The sequence below is a fragment of the Ptychodera flava genome, chromosome 16 (assembly GCF_041260155.1).
Source record: "Ptychodera flava strain L36383 chromosome 16, AS_Pfla_20210202, whole genome shotgun sequence".
NCBI classification, from domain to species: domain Eukaryota; kingdom Metazoa; phylum Hemichordata; class Enteropneusta; family Ptychoderidae; genus Ptychodera; species Ptychodera flava.
Window position 1 is genome coordinate 34,399,509 of NC_091943.1, and position 13,238 is coordinate 34,412,746.

General features: G+C 38.6%; 1 protein-coding gene and 1 long non-coding RNA gene across 2 annotated transcripts in view; both read right to left on the reverse strand.

Moving 5' to 3' along the window:
• Positions 1-554: 554 nt before the first annotated feature.
• On the reverse strand, positions 555-2,633 carry LOC139114671 (uncharacterized). Its single transcript, XR_011547925.1, has 2 exons — positions 1,964-2,633; positions 555-1,576 (listed from the first exon to the last, which is right to left on the reverse strand). It is a non-coding gene; the product is annotated as an uncharacterized lncRNA (long non-coding RNA).
• Positions 2,634-7,372: 4,739 nt separating this feature from the next.
• LOC139113997 (probable galactarate/D-glucarate transporter GudP) overlaps positions 7,373-13,238 on the reverse strand; it is a 37,550-nt gene continuing 31,684 nt past the window's right edge. Inside the window, exons 6-7 of the mRNA XM_070675470.1 lie at positions 8,483-8,677; positions 7,373-7,612 (exon numbers count right to left, since the gene is read on the reverse strand). Of these exons, the coding sequence (XP_070531571.1) occupies positions 7,373-7,612; positions 8,483-8,677 (435 nt within the window). The remainder of the gene's footprint in view (positions 7,613-8,482; positions 8,678-13,238) is intronic.

Consider the following 13,238-nt stretch of genomic DNA (forward strand, 5'->3'; position numbering starts at 1 on the left):
GGGGAGACATCTGTCTTGAGATGTCTTCAGGGGCATATAACTCGCTAGGCTATGCTCGAGGTACACGGAAACTTGATCTGGATTATCTGGGGAAGACGCACTCAAACCAAGATCAAGATATACGGTTGCCATGGACTTTAGTTGTAAAGATGAGACACCTGGAAGTCTCTGACTATACTACGAACTGGAAAACTAAACTAAACTACTCTATTTACAGGAGCGAAACTCGATCTTCACACAAGCCTGGTGCCTCTCGGAATCCCCTTTTTCCCTAAATTCTAGCCTTTTTATCCAGTTTATGAATGTTTTAGCAAGGAGATGGGGAGTAATTTAAATTCCGACCATTGGCTCCTGGTCGTGGGGAACGCGTCATATCAGGGCGTTAGTTAAGTTGTTAAGTGAGGGAAATGTGTGAATTTGTAGAATATTTTTCCGCGTCTGATGACGCAGGTATGTCGAAATAGGAGAAATAATGAGAATGAAATAATACCGGCACGAGAGAAATGATAGATATATGACAGTACATTAAAAAAGAAAAAAAAATTTGGCCCTAATATCATTCAATATACTTTTATTCTTTACTGAATATTACACATGTATTATTTACATGTGTCTTCTCAGGGAAAGATTTTGGTCTATACAAGGACCATAGCAGCACTGTGTAGAGTACAAAACAGATATAAAGTAAAAAGTATGACTATAGTCTATTTGTAACTTCTTGTTTCAAGCCAATCACAAGAGGATGATGATCATGGCATAATAAAATCACAATACTGGATATTGTCACAGACAAGTCTAAGTCTTTTCAGACGCGATGATATTGCTGTTACATATTAGTTTTGTTCAACTGATTCACGCCAGAGGAATGTCATCAAAACATAAGTTTCATGTTATATGACGGAAAAGTTAAGTTCAATCTAAAGAGGTGAACATCGATAGAATTGGCTGGTAAATTTTATTTGAAAACATATAGCGTCGAACCTTCCAGGACAGACGCCGGCAAACACACCTCAATAACATCGTGTCAGTCGGACTCTTCGTCGTTGACGCTCGCAGAACATGGCCTTTGTTATAGTCAAAACTCTTAGTAAAAAATTAACGAAGGAGGTAACGATGCAAAGAAGCGGAGGTGTTGTACATGCCCAATTGTCAAGCTCGAAAAAGGGTGGGTGAAGTCACTCTTGCATGTCACTCACAAGAGGTTCTGTTTCCTCGTCCTGGTAAGAACCTCTCTGATACTGTTTCTGCAACTTCTTCTTGGCCAGTGGCAGAGACACGAGTGCTACAATAAAGGACAGGGTGTAGACTCCAGGATACAGAATCAGAAGGGAATACCTCATTCCTATAAGAGATCTGACCGGGGGCATAAGCAGATTAAGATTGCCCCCAAAGTTATTGATGAAGAACACATAGACAGCAACAGCCGACGTATGTTTTCCTTTGGAGCTTGTTCGACGACCGTTGTGATGGCGAGACTTCCCCAAATTTCGATGATTGCGTAGTTAGGCATTAAGATGATGAAACACCAAGGCGGGTCGAGATACAAAACACCGACAGAAAACGGAATCGTGATTAGCTGGAATTAGTTAAAACAAAGTTTTATTTGACGAAAGGACAACGACATTGAACACACAGCTATCCATCCAAACACTTTATTCTTTATACAAGTCTGTCTGTCTGTCTGTCTGTCTATCTGTCTGTCTGTCTGTCTGTCTGTCTGTCTCTCTCTCTCTCTCTCTCTCTCTCTCTCTCTCTCTCTCTCTCTCTCTCTCTCTCTCTCTCTCTCTCTCTCTCTCTCTCTCTCTCTCTCTGTAAACTTTCCTGAACGGTCGTAGAGATATATTGGTAAAACGAGTGAGTGAATTAGTAAGTAGTTTTCTGGATGACAGAGAAAGAAACCTGAACGACTTGTCAGTCACTGAGAACTTTAAACTTTTTCCCAGATTGTCAAGATCAGACTTACAACGGTAATAGTGTAGAATATCAACCTTCCATAATATCCTTTGCGCACTGCTGCCCGGTCGGATATAACGCCACCGAAAATCGTTGCAAGACTGCCCATGGAAATTGGTATCCAGCTCATGAAATGTTCGTAGGGATACTTGGGGTAGTAGAAATCAAAGTAATTTCCGATGTTGTTGTTGAAGACGTAGCCGCCGCCACAACGCAGAGTGAAGGTACATAACAGTACAACAAAGAGACTGCTACAGAATGGCTGATCTGATGTTACATTTTCTTTGTTGACTTGTATTTGAACGTTTGTCTCGTTGTGGTCTGAGATCTTTAATAGACAGGCGATTTCTTCAAAAGTATCATGTTATTCATTTAACCATTGCGATTGTAAAGTGCTGTAACGTTTGTTGAAATGAGAATTTGATTCCGTGTTCCTAAAAATTCAATTTGGCGATAATCATTTACTTGGGATCATAAAGTAAAATTCGCAATTAAAGGTATAATGTGCTTTCCTCGTACTCAACAAACCTGTACCCATATATCTGACCGGACAATATATTCGTCTTTCTTTAGCATTTGTATCCACCCATGTAGACTCTCTCACAACCCCTCACTGGCCACGCACTGTATAATGTAGCCTGACTAGAGCTTGAGCCTCGTTGACTTCGCCAGTTCACTGAGCCAGGCTATATCAGCGACAGTGTGTAGCCAGTGAGTAGCTCTGCATGGCAGGGCTGTGTGTTACCGGCGTTATACGGCCTGTGGTGGGAGGCCGTATAACGCCGGTAACACACAGCCCTGCCATGCAGAGCTAGCCAGTGAGGTGCTGTGAGGGAGTATTGCATTAAATTATGCTTAGCTAGTTTAACTCAAGCGTCTATCTTTTTTGACCAATTCTTTTGAACGTATCACATGTAACTTACCTCCCTCGGTGATTCATTCGCCTTGCAAAGTGTGATCCCTGCCAGAATGATGCCTGGCATACCAGATATCCAATAAGCCCATCTCCAGCCGAGTAGATCCACCGCAGCGTTTATGCAATTCTTATACCCGCGTAAATGCCCCATGTAAAATTGGTGATACACAGACCGCGAATATCATGCCGGTAAATGGTGAAAAAGGCGTATATGTATCATATTGGACATCGTCATTGCTGGACTATCTAATTATATCTGAGATCATTCAGAAATGAGCAACACCCAGTGGCCTGAAAGGCAAGCCCACAGAGTTTTTATTCTTCAACGGACCGGTGAATGATACTACTGAACTCAGATGATTGATTGAGATGAAACCATACAAAGACAATATTCTTACTTGTTTGCAGGAGCTTGATATGATACTTGCAGCAAATGATGGAAATGGAGCTTCACTGAGAGAGAGAGAGAGAGAGAGAGAGAGAGAGAGAGAGAGAGATTTGTGATCTCGGCCAACTTCCCGGAAAAATTCCCGTGGGCAGGCATAGACTGTCGACAGTCGTTTGCGCTATTTTCGTCGCTGCAGTAACACTGGTCAACACGGCTGTGTGGAGGGTCATAGATGTCTGGGCTACGGCATTCCTGATTCGCGCCTTTGGCGCTACGCTTGCAAACTCCATCCCCGTATATGCGAGAGACTGTACCAATAAAAAAGAAAAGACAATGTACTGTCAACAGTCTAGCATGGAGTATAATTCGGTTGTTTTAACGAGTTAGCTGATGATGAGGGGAATAACATGTGGCGAAGAAACGGCACTGACGGCTCTTCGAGCGGGCACTGGGCCAGGGGAGTTTTTATCGTGAGGAGAGGGGAAGCGGTGAGAGGTTTGCTTGTCGGGAGAGGGGAGCCCTTTGAGCAGGAGTCAAATCGTATCCCCAGACACTTATGAACAGATCCGATTTATCTTCCAAATTTTAATTTTGTTCAACAAACGTAAGAACAAGCACATTCATATATAGAAATATCCCTGGTGAAAATTTATCAGAATCAGAAGCTTGATCTACCCATGAAAATATTCATTTTTATTACGGACAGTACAGAGATAGACTTATACCCATGTCTACCCGAAGGAAATCTCACCAAACATAAGAGAATATTGATATACTCACACAATTGCCAATGCTACTCTTGCTACAACAAGATGCCAATAATGTGTAGAAAACCCTGTTACTATGACTACCATACTCCAGAGTATTACACAAACCACAATCACGTGTTTCCTGTTAGCTTTCTTTTTCTCCGTGACCAGACTTGCAGGAATTCCCGTAGCGCTGAAAATAACGACGAACAGCGGGCCGGCTAGCAGTTGATACTGCAAACCAGTCCCCATGTACGACCATCTGCAATACTCGGAGTATTCTTGGCCCGAATCACATCTGTGATGCAAGGCCGTCGTGTTGAAACTTAACGTGGGCATATGATCACCAATTACCATGACAGTATTTATCTTTGTCTCAATATGTTTAAAAAATTTGAACATTCATGAACCAATGTGACCTGTTACTCTCACACCATCAATGAATCAATTTTTTAAAAACTGTACAGAAAAATTTAAAATCTTGATTACAAGGAAGGACTACTACTAAAAATATTCCATTATCGAACATTTGCCTTAGTAAACATCTCTTACGATAATCACCCAGCATTTCACAGCTTAAAGACCCCAAACTTGTTAATAAAAGATCTTGAAAGAACTTACTTGGTGTCAGTTTTACAAAAGTATTTGACAGAGATGTTCTTTTGAGCACTCGTAAATAAACAAATACGAGACGTGCAAATTATTATTTTATAACATGCAATTTATAAAATATATATCTTTTATTAGCCAGTAAATGTGATTATCCACCTTGTCGCTGATACAAAATATCGTTAATATCACGCATAAAAACTGGAAAAAGGGAGAAAACTGTCGTGCATATGAACGGTGGGTTGGGGGGGGGGGGGCTTACGCAAAGAATGCTGGAATTGAATTTTAGAAAAGCGCCCCCTATGTCAATATCTAGATTCAAAAATTGCCAGTTTTCAGCCGGAACGCTATAGTTTTCAGCTTGCAAGCGGAAGGCGGGCAGTGCGGTTACCATTGCAATGATAATGATGGCATAATACGTCCCTTGTTTAACACAATAGCTGTAATCATGGTAAAAATTGCCAATTTTTGTCTAACATTCTTACACATTACAGAAAATCTATACCTGCACTGCTGCAGGGTTTGACGTCGCGTACGTAAGTGAACTGTTTTGATCAGAGTGAAACTGGGCATAGTTGTCATACAAACGTATATGAAGTAACAACTAATTCTATTTTATCATGAATCAATACAAATAACATTGCCAATCTTAACCCCTGGCGCGACACCCAGGGCTGAGCCCTATATAATATTATATACATTAGTGATAATATATATATATATATATATATATATATATATATATATATATATATATTATATATATATATATATATATATATATATTATATATATATATATATATATAATATATATATATATATATATATATGTATATATATATACACATATATATGTATATATATATATATATATATATATATATATATATATATATATTATATATATATAATATATTATATATATATATATATATATATATATATATATATATATATATATATATATATTAGAAATTTACATATTAGCTAATCGCGATCGTTTTCTCCCAACTCAGCTGTCCCATTACCTTGTAACTGCTATGCAAACATTTTTATAGATAATTTTGTGATCTCTTCTCAGCGTCTTCTACAAAATGATTACTCAAACTGTTTGAGATGATTTGCATAATGGACTTTGATATTCCAATACTTGCTTCCATGAACTTCTACTTCCCTTTCTTACTTACCTTCCTAATTGGTTGCTCATGTACAGAAGCATCATCACTGTCGCAACGTAGAAAGGGTACTTGTTGTCCACAAGTCCGCGACGGCAGTCCCGACAACAATCGCCACAGGCCATATACCTTTTGTAGTGATCTGTCCCCGCTCGACGCACTTTGATCCAAGTAAAGCCACACAAAGGGCGGCTATCTCATCTCGGTGACACACGCGGCGTTGTTATAATATCTAACGCCACACAAACACTCGGCAACCCACGACATAAAACATGTACACGATGTATCCCTATGTATCCACAGTTATATGCAGACCTTCCAAAAATATTCAGATTTGAATATTCGCTGACTTTTGAGCCTCTGTGACAACCTTGTCCTGATCATGTTGCGTACACTGTCTTCAATGCACCTTTGGCCCGAGATAGCTGGCAGTTTGAAATCTGGGTCAGTTCATATCAGAGTCGACATCCCATATCCACTGTGATTGGTTTATTTGACTTGTTAGAATAGGGTTTTCTGTCGCCACCAACGGTCACCGTTTTTATTTGTGTCACTCTAGGATCCCACCCAGTCTGTCTGTCTGTCTGTCTGTCTGTCTGTCTGTCTGTCTGTCTCTTTCTCTCTCTTCTTTCTCTCTCTCTCTCTCTCTCTCTCACACACACACACACACACACACGCACACACACACACACACACACACACACGCAAACATGGTATGCTTATCGTATATGTCGTGTAAACCCACGTACACAGATTAGAACTTTAAAAAGTATACTTTAGACTTTAGCATGCTTTAGGAAGACAATGTTCCGTCATGAGTGGCAAAAAAGTTGCCTGCGACGATAAGCATAACATGTTTGTGTGTGTGTGAGTGTGTGTGTGAGAGAGAGAGAGAGAGAGAGAGAGAGAGAGAGAGAGAGAGAGAGAGAGAGAGAGAGAGAGAGAGAGAGAGAGAGAGACAGACAGACAGACAGACAAACAGACAGAGAACTCTAGGAGCAGCAGATTGCCATTTATTTATTTCCACCCGAGGCTAAATTTCTGTATAATTAACCCCTGTTATTGTCTGTTATTGCACTGATTCATTTGCATAATCGTATATAGTTTCAAAACTACTTCAATATCGTAGTACCCTGAAAACTTGACCTGCGATAAAATATAGTACCAGTGATCTTCTCGCAAGAAATTGTTCAATGATTGAGGTTTTTTCGGGGACAGGATGACTTTACCGAGGACGGAATGGCAAGTAGTGTTGGTTTTGACCTTCATCAACACCAATAAATGCAGCCACCTTGTTTCAATGCCACGGTCAGGCAGTTGTATTGGATAAACAGGTGGATCCGTTAGAAAGCTATCTTCGTAAGGTCGCCTGTGAGGCCACAGATACCCAGAGTGTTCTCACTCAACTATTAAATCATACATGATGGCACTAACTTATCAAAGGTCTCGTTTCGTCGTCCTTTGGAAGTACCTCTTGAAGGAGTTGAGCCCGTATCCTCTTCTTCGCGAGCGGTAGAGATACCAAACCAAAGGTGAAAGATAAGACGAAGAATCCCGGATAAAGGATCAGAAGCGTGTACCTAAACCCTACCAAACTTCTCAAAGGTGGTACCAGCCAGTTCAGATTGCCGCATCATGTTGAGTGAGAAAACATGGATCGCTAACGCCGAGGTGTGCTTGCCTTTCGGGGCCTGCTCGACAATCGTCGTCATACCAATACTTCCCCACACTTCGATGACAGCGTAATTGGGCATTATAAGGATGAAACACCAAGGTGGATCGAGGTAAAGGAGGCCGACAGACATCGGCAGTGAGATGAGCTGGAACAGTAGGTGTGAGAGAAATAAGTACGGTAAGATGACGATATTGTGTGTGTTTTTTGTATGATCTAATCTTGATACCAAACTAATGATGTCGAATACATATGACACGATGCGCCATCATGAAAACTTAAGGCACTGTCTAGGCCAAAAAATAATAGGTTTGTTTATGGTCATTGACATGTGGCAAAAATGATATGGCGACGCGATTTTTTTCATTTTTTTATTAATTTTTTGTGGAACATTTCCCCCTTTTTCCTATAGGGATAAATGAAAAACAGGAAAAAAAAAAGATATGACACGCACACTTTTTTGTCTTGAGTTTAAATATCTCTTCATGTCATTTCTCATACCATATCTCATCACGTGACTTGGTCAAAATCTAAAGCTTTGCAAAAAATTCGTTTATACATCCTAAGAAAGATATGTGCCAAACTTTCAAGTCATATCTTTATAAAACTTGATCCTTACCAACTCTGAAATGTTAAAAGTCTCAGACCCAAACCTTAACATTAAAATACATGCGCATGCAAGAACTCTATGTCTCACTCAGTAAGCATACTGAAATATAAAGTACTCGTAAACACAACGTATTGCTTGCAACTTGCAGTGTAACTGAGTGTTTATAAATGAATTCTACTCCTGATAAAATAACGGACTGAACACACATCGAATGTGTGTTGACAAGTTGAACACGGCCTTTTTATAAGAAAGCATACTCAATTAAAAGAGATAAAAACAAAGGAAGATAAACCAACGTTCAACTGTTGATGGGGCCTTCAGTGGGAATGATGTAGACTTGTACAGATATAAGATATTGATGTTCTTGAGAGTGCAGTACATCCATGGTAAAACCTAGTGTATACTTACAACGGTCACAGTGTAGAATATCAACATTCCGTAGTATCGCCGGCGTTCTACCGCTCTGTCGAAGATAGTACCGGCCCCAAGAGTTGCAAGAGTACCCATGGCCAATGGTATCCAGCTCATGAAATGTTCATACGGGTATATGACGTCATCTTCCTCTGCTTGAATCTTCGCTTCTTTCTCAGTAGGATGTTGTATCTGATATGTTGACAAATGGTTGGGGGGATATAAGCGTTTGCATCACAAAAATATAACACAACGAAACTATTTTCCTCATCCTGAAATTTTCTTCCTTGTCGTCGTCATCACTCCGTATCAACTTTCTATGTGAGGTGAATTTTTCTACGTGATATGAATTTGTTCGGGCAAAACTTTGAAACGCGTCATCAGCTGTATTTAGTTAAGGAAACCATGGTGACATTATATGACGAAACTAAAATGGTGGGACAACCATAACCTTGTAAGGCGTTTTCTAAGTTACAAACTGCATTTGGAAACGTCATCTGCAAACCTTCCTCCCTGTCTGGTTCCTTCACCGTGCAGAATGTGATCCCTGCTAGCACGATGCCTGGCATACCAGATATCCAATAGGCCCATCTCCAGCCGAGGAGATCAACAACAACGTTCAGGAAAAATGCGATGCTCAATCTGAAGTAAACTCCCCGGTATACTTAATCCAAGACCATGGATACTCTACATGCAGCAGGGGTAAAACGCATGGAAAAAGAGAGATAAAGAATGGTGTTGAAGCCCAGTCACTTAGACTTTTCATTATTTTTTCCGGGTATCATCTACAGTTTCTTCGCCAGCCCCTTGCAGAATGCTGGACTTTTTGACGATTTGATAGGAGCATTTGTATGTGTGTGTATCACTGTCTTTGAAAAGGATTCCCGGTCCAAAATTAAGAAAAGGTATTTAATAAAGCTATAGTACCAAGAAATTGTGGTTGATACACGTAGACGAATTACCATAAAAGATTAAAATCTTACTATCTGTCTCTCGGGTTTTAGATTTCGCACTTGGATTGATCATCTAGTATCAAAACTTTGATAAGTTATCATGCACCCATTTAGAAACGGTGATATAAGCAAGTTTTTCATGTACATGTTTCGTTTGATGTCGATTGTCTTACAATCTTGTGGACTCATTGTGCAGTTGGGGCACACAATGTTTTTGTCATCTTGTCCACTCTGTGAAAGCGAAAATTAGACTTTTCGCCATAGATAAGTCAAATATTGTTTGGGCTAATTTGACTGTTAAAGTACTCTCCAAACTAAAAAGGGTCATATTAGCCTGGTCACTGAAACATTTTTGGGCTTGGTACTACTGACTAGTCGAAGAGAATGCAACCTCGAGATAACCCCTATAAAGGGGTAAAGGGGTTACCATCACCTGTTGCCAACTATATGATCAGGGTTGAGCTTGTGGGCACTCACCTAGAACTATTTAGAGTACTTGTGTTTCTCAATAGAATAGGTGAGGAAATTCCGTGGAATTTCCTTGGACCAGAGGCGGAACTCAGGGAGTGGATATCATACATGTAAGTATAGAGAGATTGAAAGATTAAGAATCTCACATAACCTCTTACTGGCCGTAAATATACCATGTCTTGTAAACAATGAATTGATTATGCAATTTATATCACTGTGTGCCACAGATACTTTAACCCTTTGAGTGCCAAAGTCAATTTTTGTCACCTTTATAAAATATAATCCGGACAATATTTTTGATATCCAAACTTATTTTTAGGATTTTCCCAAAATTTTGACCCAAAACTTGAGTCTATGAATCATAAAGTGCTGTCCATTTGGTACACAATTTTCAAAAGAATTACAGAAAAACTCATAAAAATTGGAAAAAAATGTTGCACTTCAATTTTGGTCAGAAATATTACAGCACTCAAAGGGTTAACATCAACATCCATCTTTCCTCCTAGTTCTCAATGCGTGTTTATATAAGGTATTACGCACTTCGAATTGGAAGATTTAAGCTTTTGCTCAAACGTTTAGGAGACTTTAAATAGTTCCATTTCGAAATCAAGAATAAAAATTAGGGATCACCGTGCAAATTTAGGTACGCGGGAAACAAATTACCGTAAATTACCAATATTAAAATGGCCACCATCCTCACCATCCCTGGAAATGTAGGATGGTAAAAACTATCTTTACTCTAACAGCTTCGAAATGAGCTCGCAGTAGTAGATCAGAAAATAATTGTGTAAGTTCGAGACTCCCGGTATATGTCGCCCAGGCGCATTCTACCTTAACGGGGCAATCGGTGCAGAACATATCATTCAGAAGGGTAGATTTCTAAGGGGAAGGATTGTAAAATCTTCAAGTTTGACAATACTGATTAAATTGTTAATGTTGTGATGTATCGTGACATAAAGACATAAAGCGAAATCAAGTTAACTTACATTGACCCCTCACTGCAATGTCACCTATTGAGTAAAGAGAATTGTAACGTAAAGATACATACGTTCTATGATCGGATGTGTAACGTTTTTCCTTGCAGTTCACGTCATATTCCAGTACAAAATGTCACTTTTGCTTGTAACAAAAGTGAGTGACGTTATAACCTCTATAAATGTAATAATCTCCATAAATGTAACATCAACTATAATTGTAATAAAATGCACCCATAAATGTAACATCACCCGTAAATGTAACAAAAATCACCAACCACAATTGTAATACATGGTAACCATAATGTAATAAAAAATCATCCATAGTAGTAGTAGTAGTAGTAGTAGTAGTTATATTTATTATAGTGACTTATGACATCACTAATACAAAGAACTGATTATAAGTCATACATTATGAGAGGTCATCCAGCCCAATGGGCTTACAAGTCACTATAAAACAAAATTAAGGACTATAGAGGGTCTCAGGACGAAGACAATAATGAACTAGAGTTAAAACTAATAAATAATGTAAATCAACATCTCATTCTTGACTAACTTAGGAAAGAAATATTTGCAGCATACATTGCGTCCACTAATTGAATAAAGTGTTGCGTCTTTTCTGAAACGCTTTCTTGATATATTTTGCAGTTAATCTGGCATTATTCAACATAAGATAACACAATTTTTGCATATCATCAAAAGAGGAAAAACCCTGATTTGTTAACTCAACCTCGTGATACAAGTTTTGACGATGATCATTATACATAGGACAGTGAAACATAAAATGCAGCTCATCCTCGATTGCATTTAAATTACATAATCTACAACTACGTCTTTCTATAATCTCATCTCGATATCGCCCCGTTTCAATTCGTAAAGGAAGAATTCCAAAACGTAGCTGAACAAAATAGGATCTTTCAGACCTTGACATGTCCAGTGACAGATATTTTTCCTCGCAAAACTCCGTCTTGAATTTAGCAAACGTATGTAATTTTGGCTTATTTAACACATAAGTATACCAGTGCTCGTTACATTTGTTTTGTTTCATCTCTTGAATTACATTGCAAGGATCCGATATATGTCGTCTATTTCTAAATTATCGAAAATGTTATACATTTCTGATGCCCAGTTATTACTATTTAACGAATTATCCCATAAAAATATTTTCTTAGTTAATCTATTTTCATTCAAATTACACAACCGATTCCACAGGCGTGCTTTATTTGCCCAATGCCTTGAAACACAAGATTTCCATCCAGTATCTCCTTTGATAGCCAACGTAGGAGCAAATTTGTGTATCCCAAGGAAAAACCTTAATGCTCTTATCTGAACAGATTCACAGACATTGTACTTTTCGTAAGCCCAGACCCCTGAACAATAGTCTAAGATTGGTACAATCGAAGTTTCATATATTTTAGTATATGTCTTAAAACCCATATTATTCAAAAATTTAAATTTGCTATCAGAGCACCTAGGGCCCTGTTAGCTGCATCAGCCAGAGCTGTGGCAGTTACTGAAAAATCAAGATGTTCGTCGAAAACAATTCCTAAATATTTATATTTTGATGCATAATCTAGAATATAATCACCTACTTTAAAACCGTGACGACTGCGTTCGTCGTTATTTTTTCGAAAATGAACAACTTTTGATTTCAAAGCATTTACAGACAATCTCCATTTTTTACACCAAATACTAAATTGATCTAACATTTTCTGAAGATTAGCTTCCGAATCAGAAAAGAGTACAATATCATCTGCGTAAAGTAACATACAATAGTTAGTTCCTCCTATGGTGATACCACAATTTAAAGCACACAACTCGGTAACTAAGTCATTTATAAAAAGTGAAAAAAGAGTTGGCGATAGGTTATCTCCTTGTCTTACACCACTGGTAGTGTCAAATGAAGCCGTTAAATTACCGTTAAGACAAAGTCTGGCATTAGTATTTGTGTACAGAGATTTAATTGACCAATACATCTTGCCATCTACACCATTTATGAGTAATTTATATAAAAGAGAATCCATATCAACAAAGTCAAATGCTTTGCGCAGATCGATAAACGAGGCAAATGTAGGTAAATGCTCATTTAGACGGTTACGCACAATCGATGTCAGAACATAAATGTGGTCCTGGCAAGACCTATCTTTTCTGAAACCATTTTGTTCCTCGGCCAAAATATTATTACTCTCCAAAAAAACAATAAGTCTCATGTTCAAAACAGAGCTATATATTTTTGAAATAGCACTTTGAAGGCTAATACCTCGGTAATTCAATTGTATGAGAGGATCATCTGACCGGTTTTTGGGAATTGGAATGATGACTGATGTCTTCCAAGCTGTAGGGATAAAACCAGTA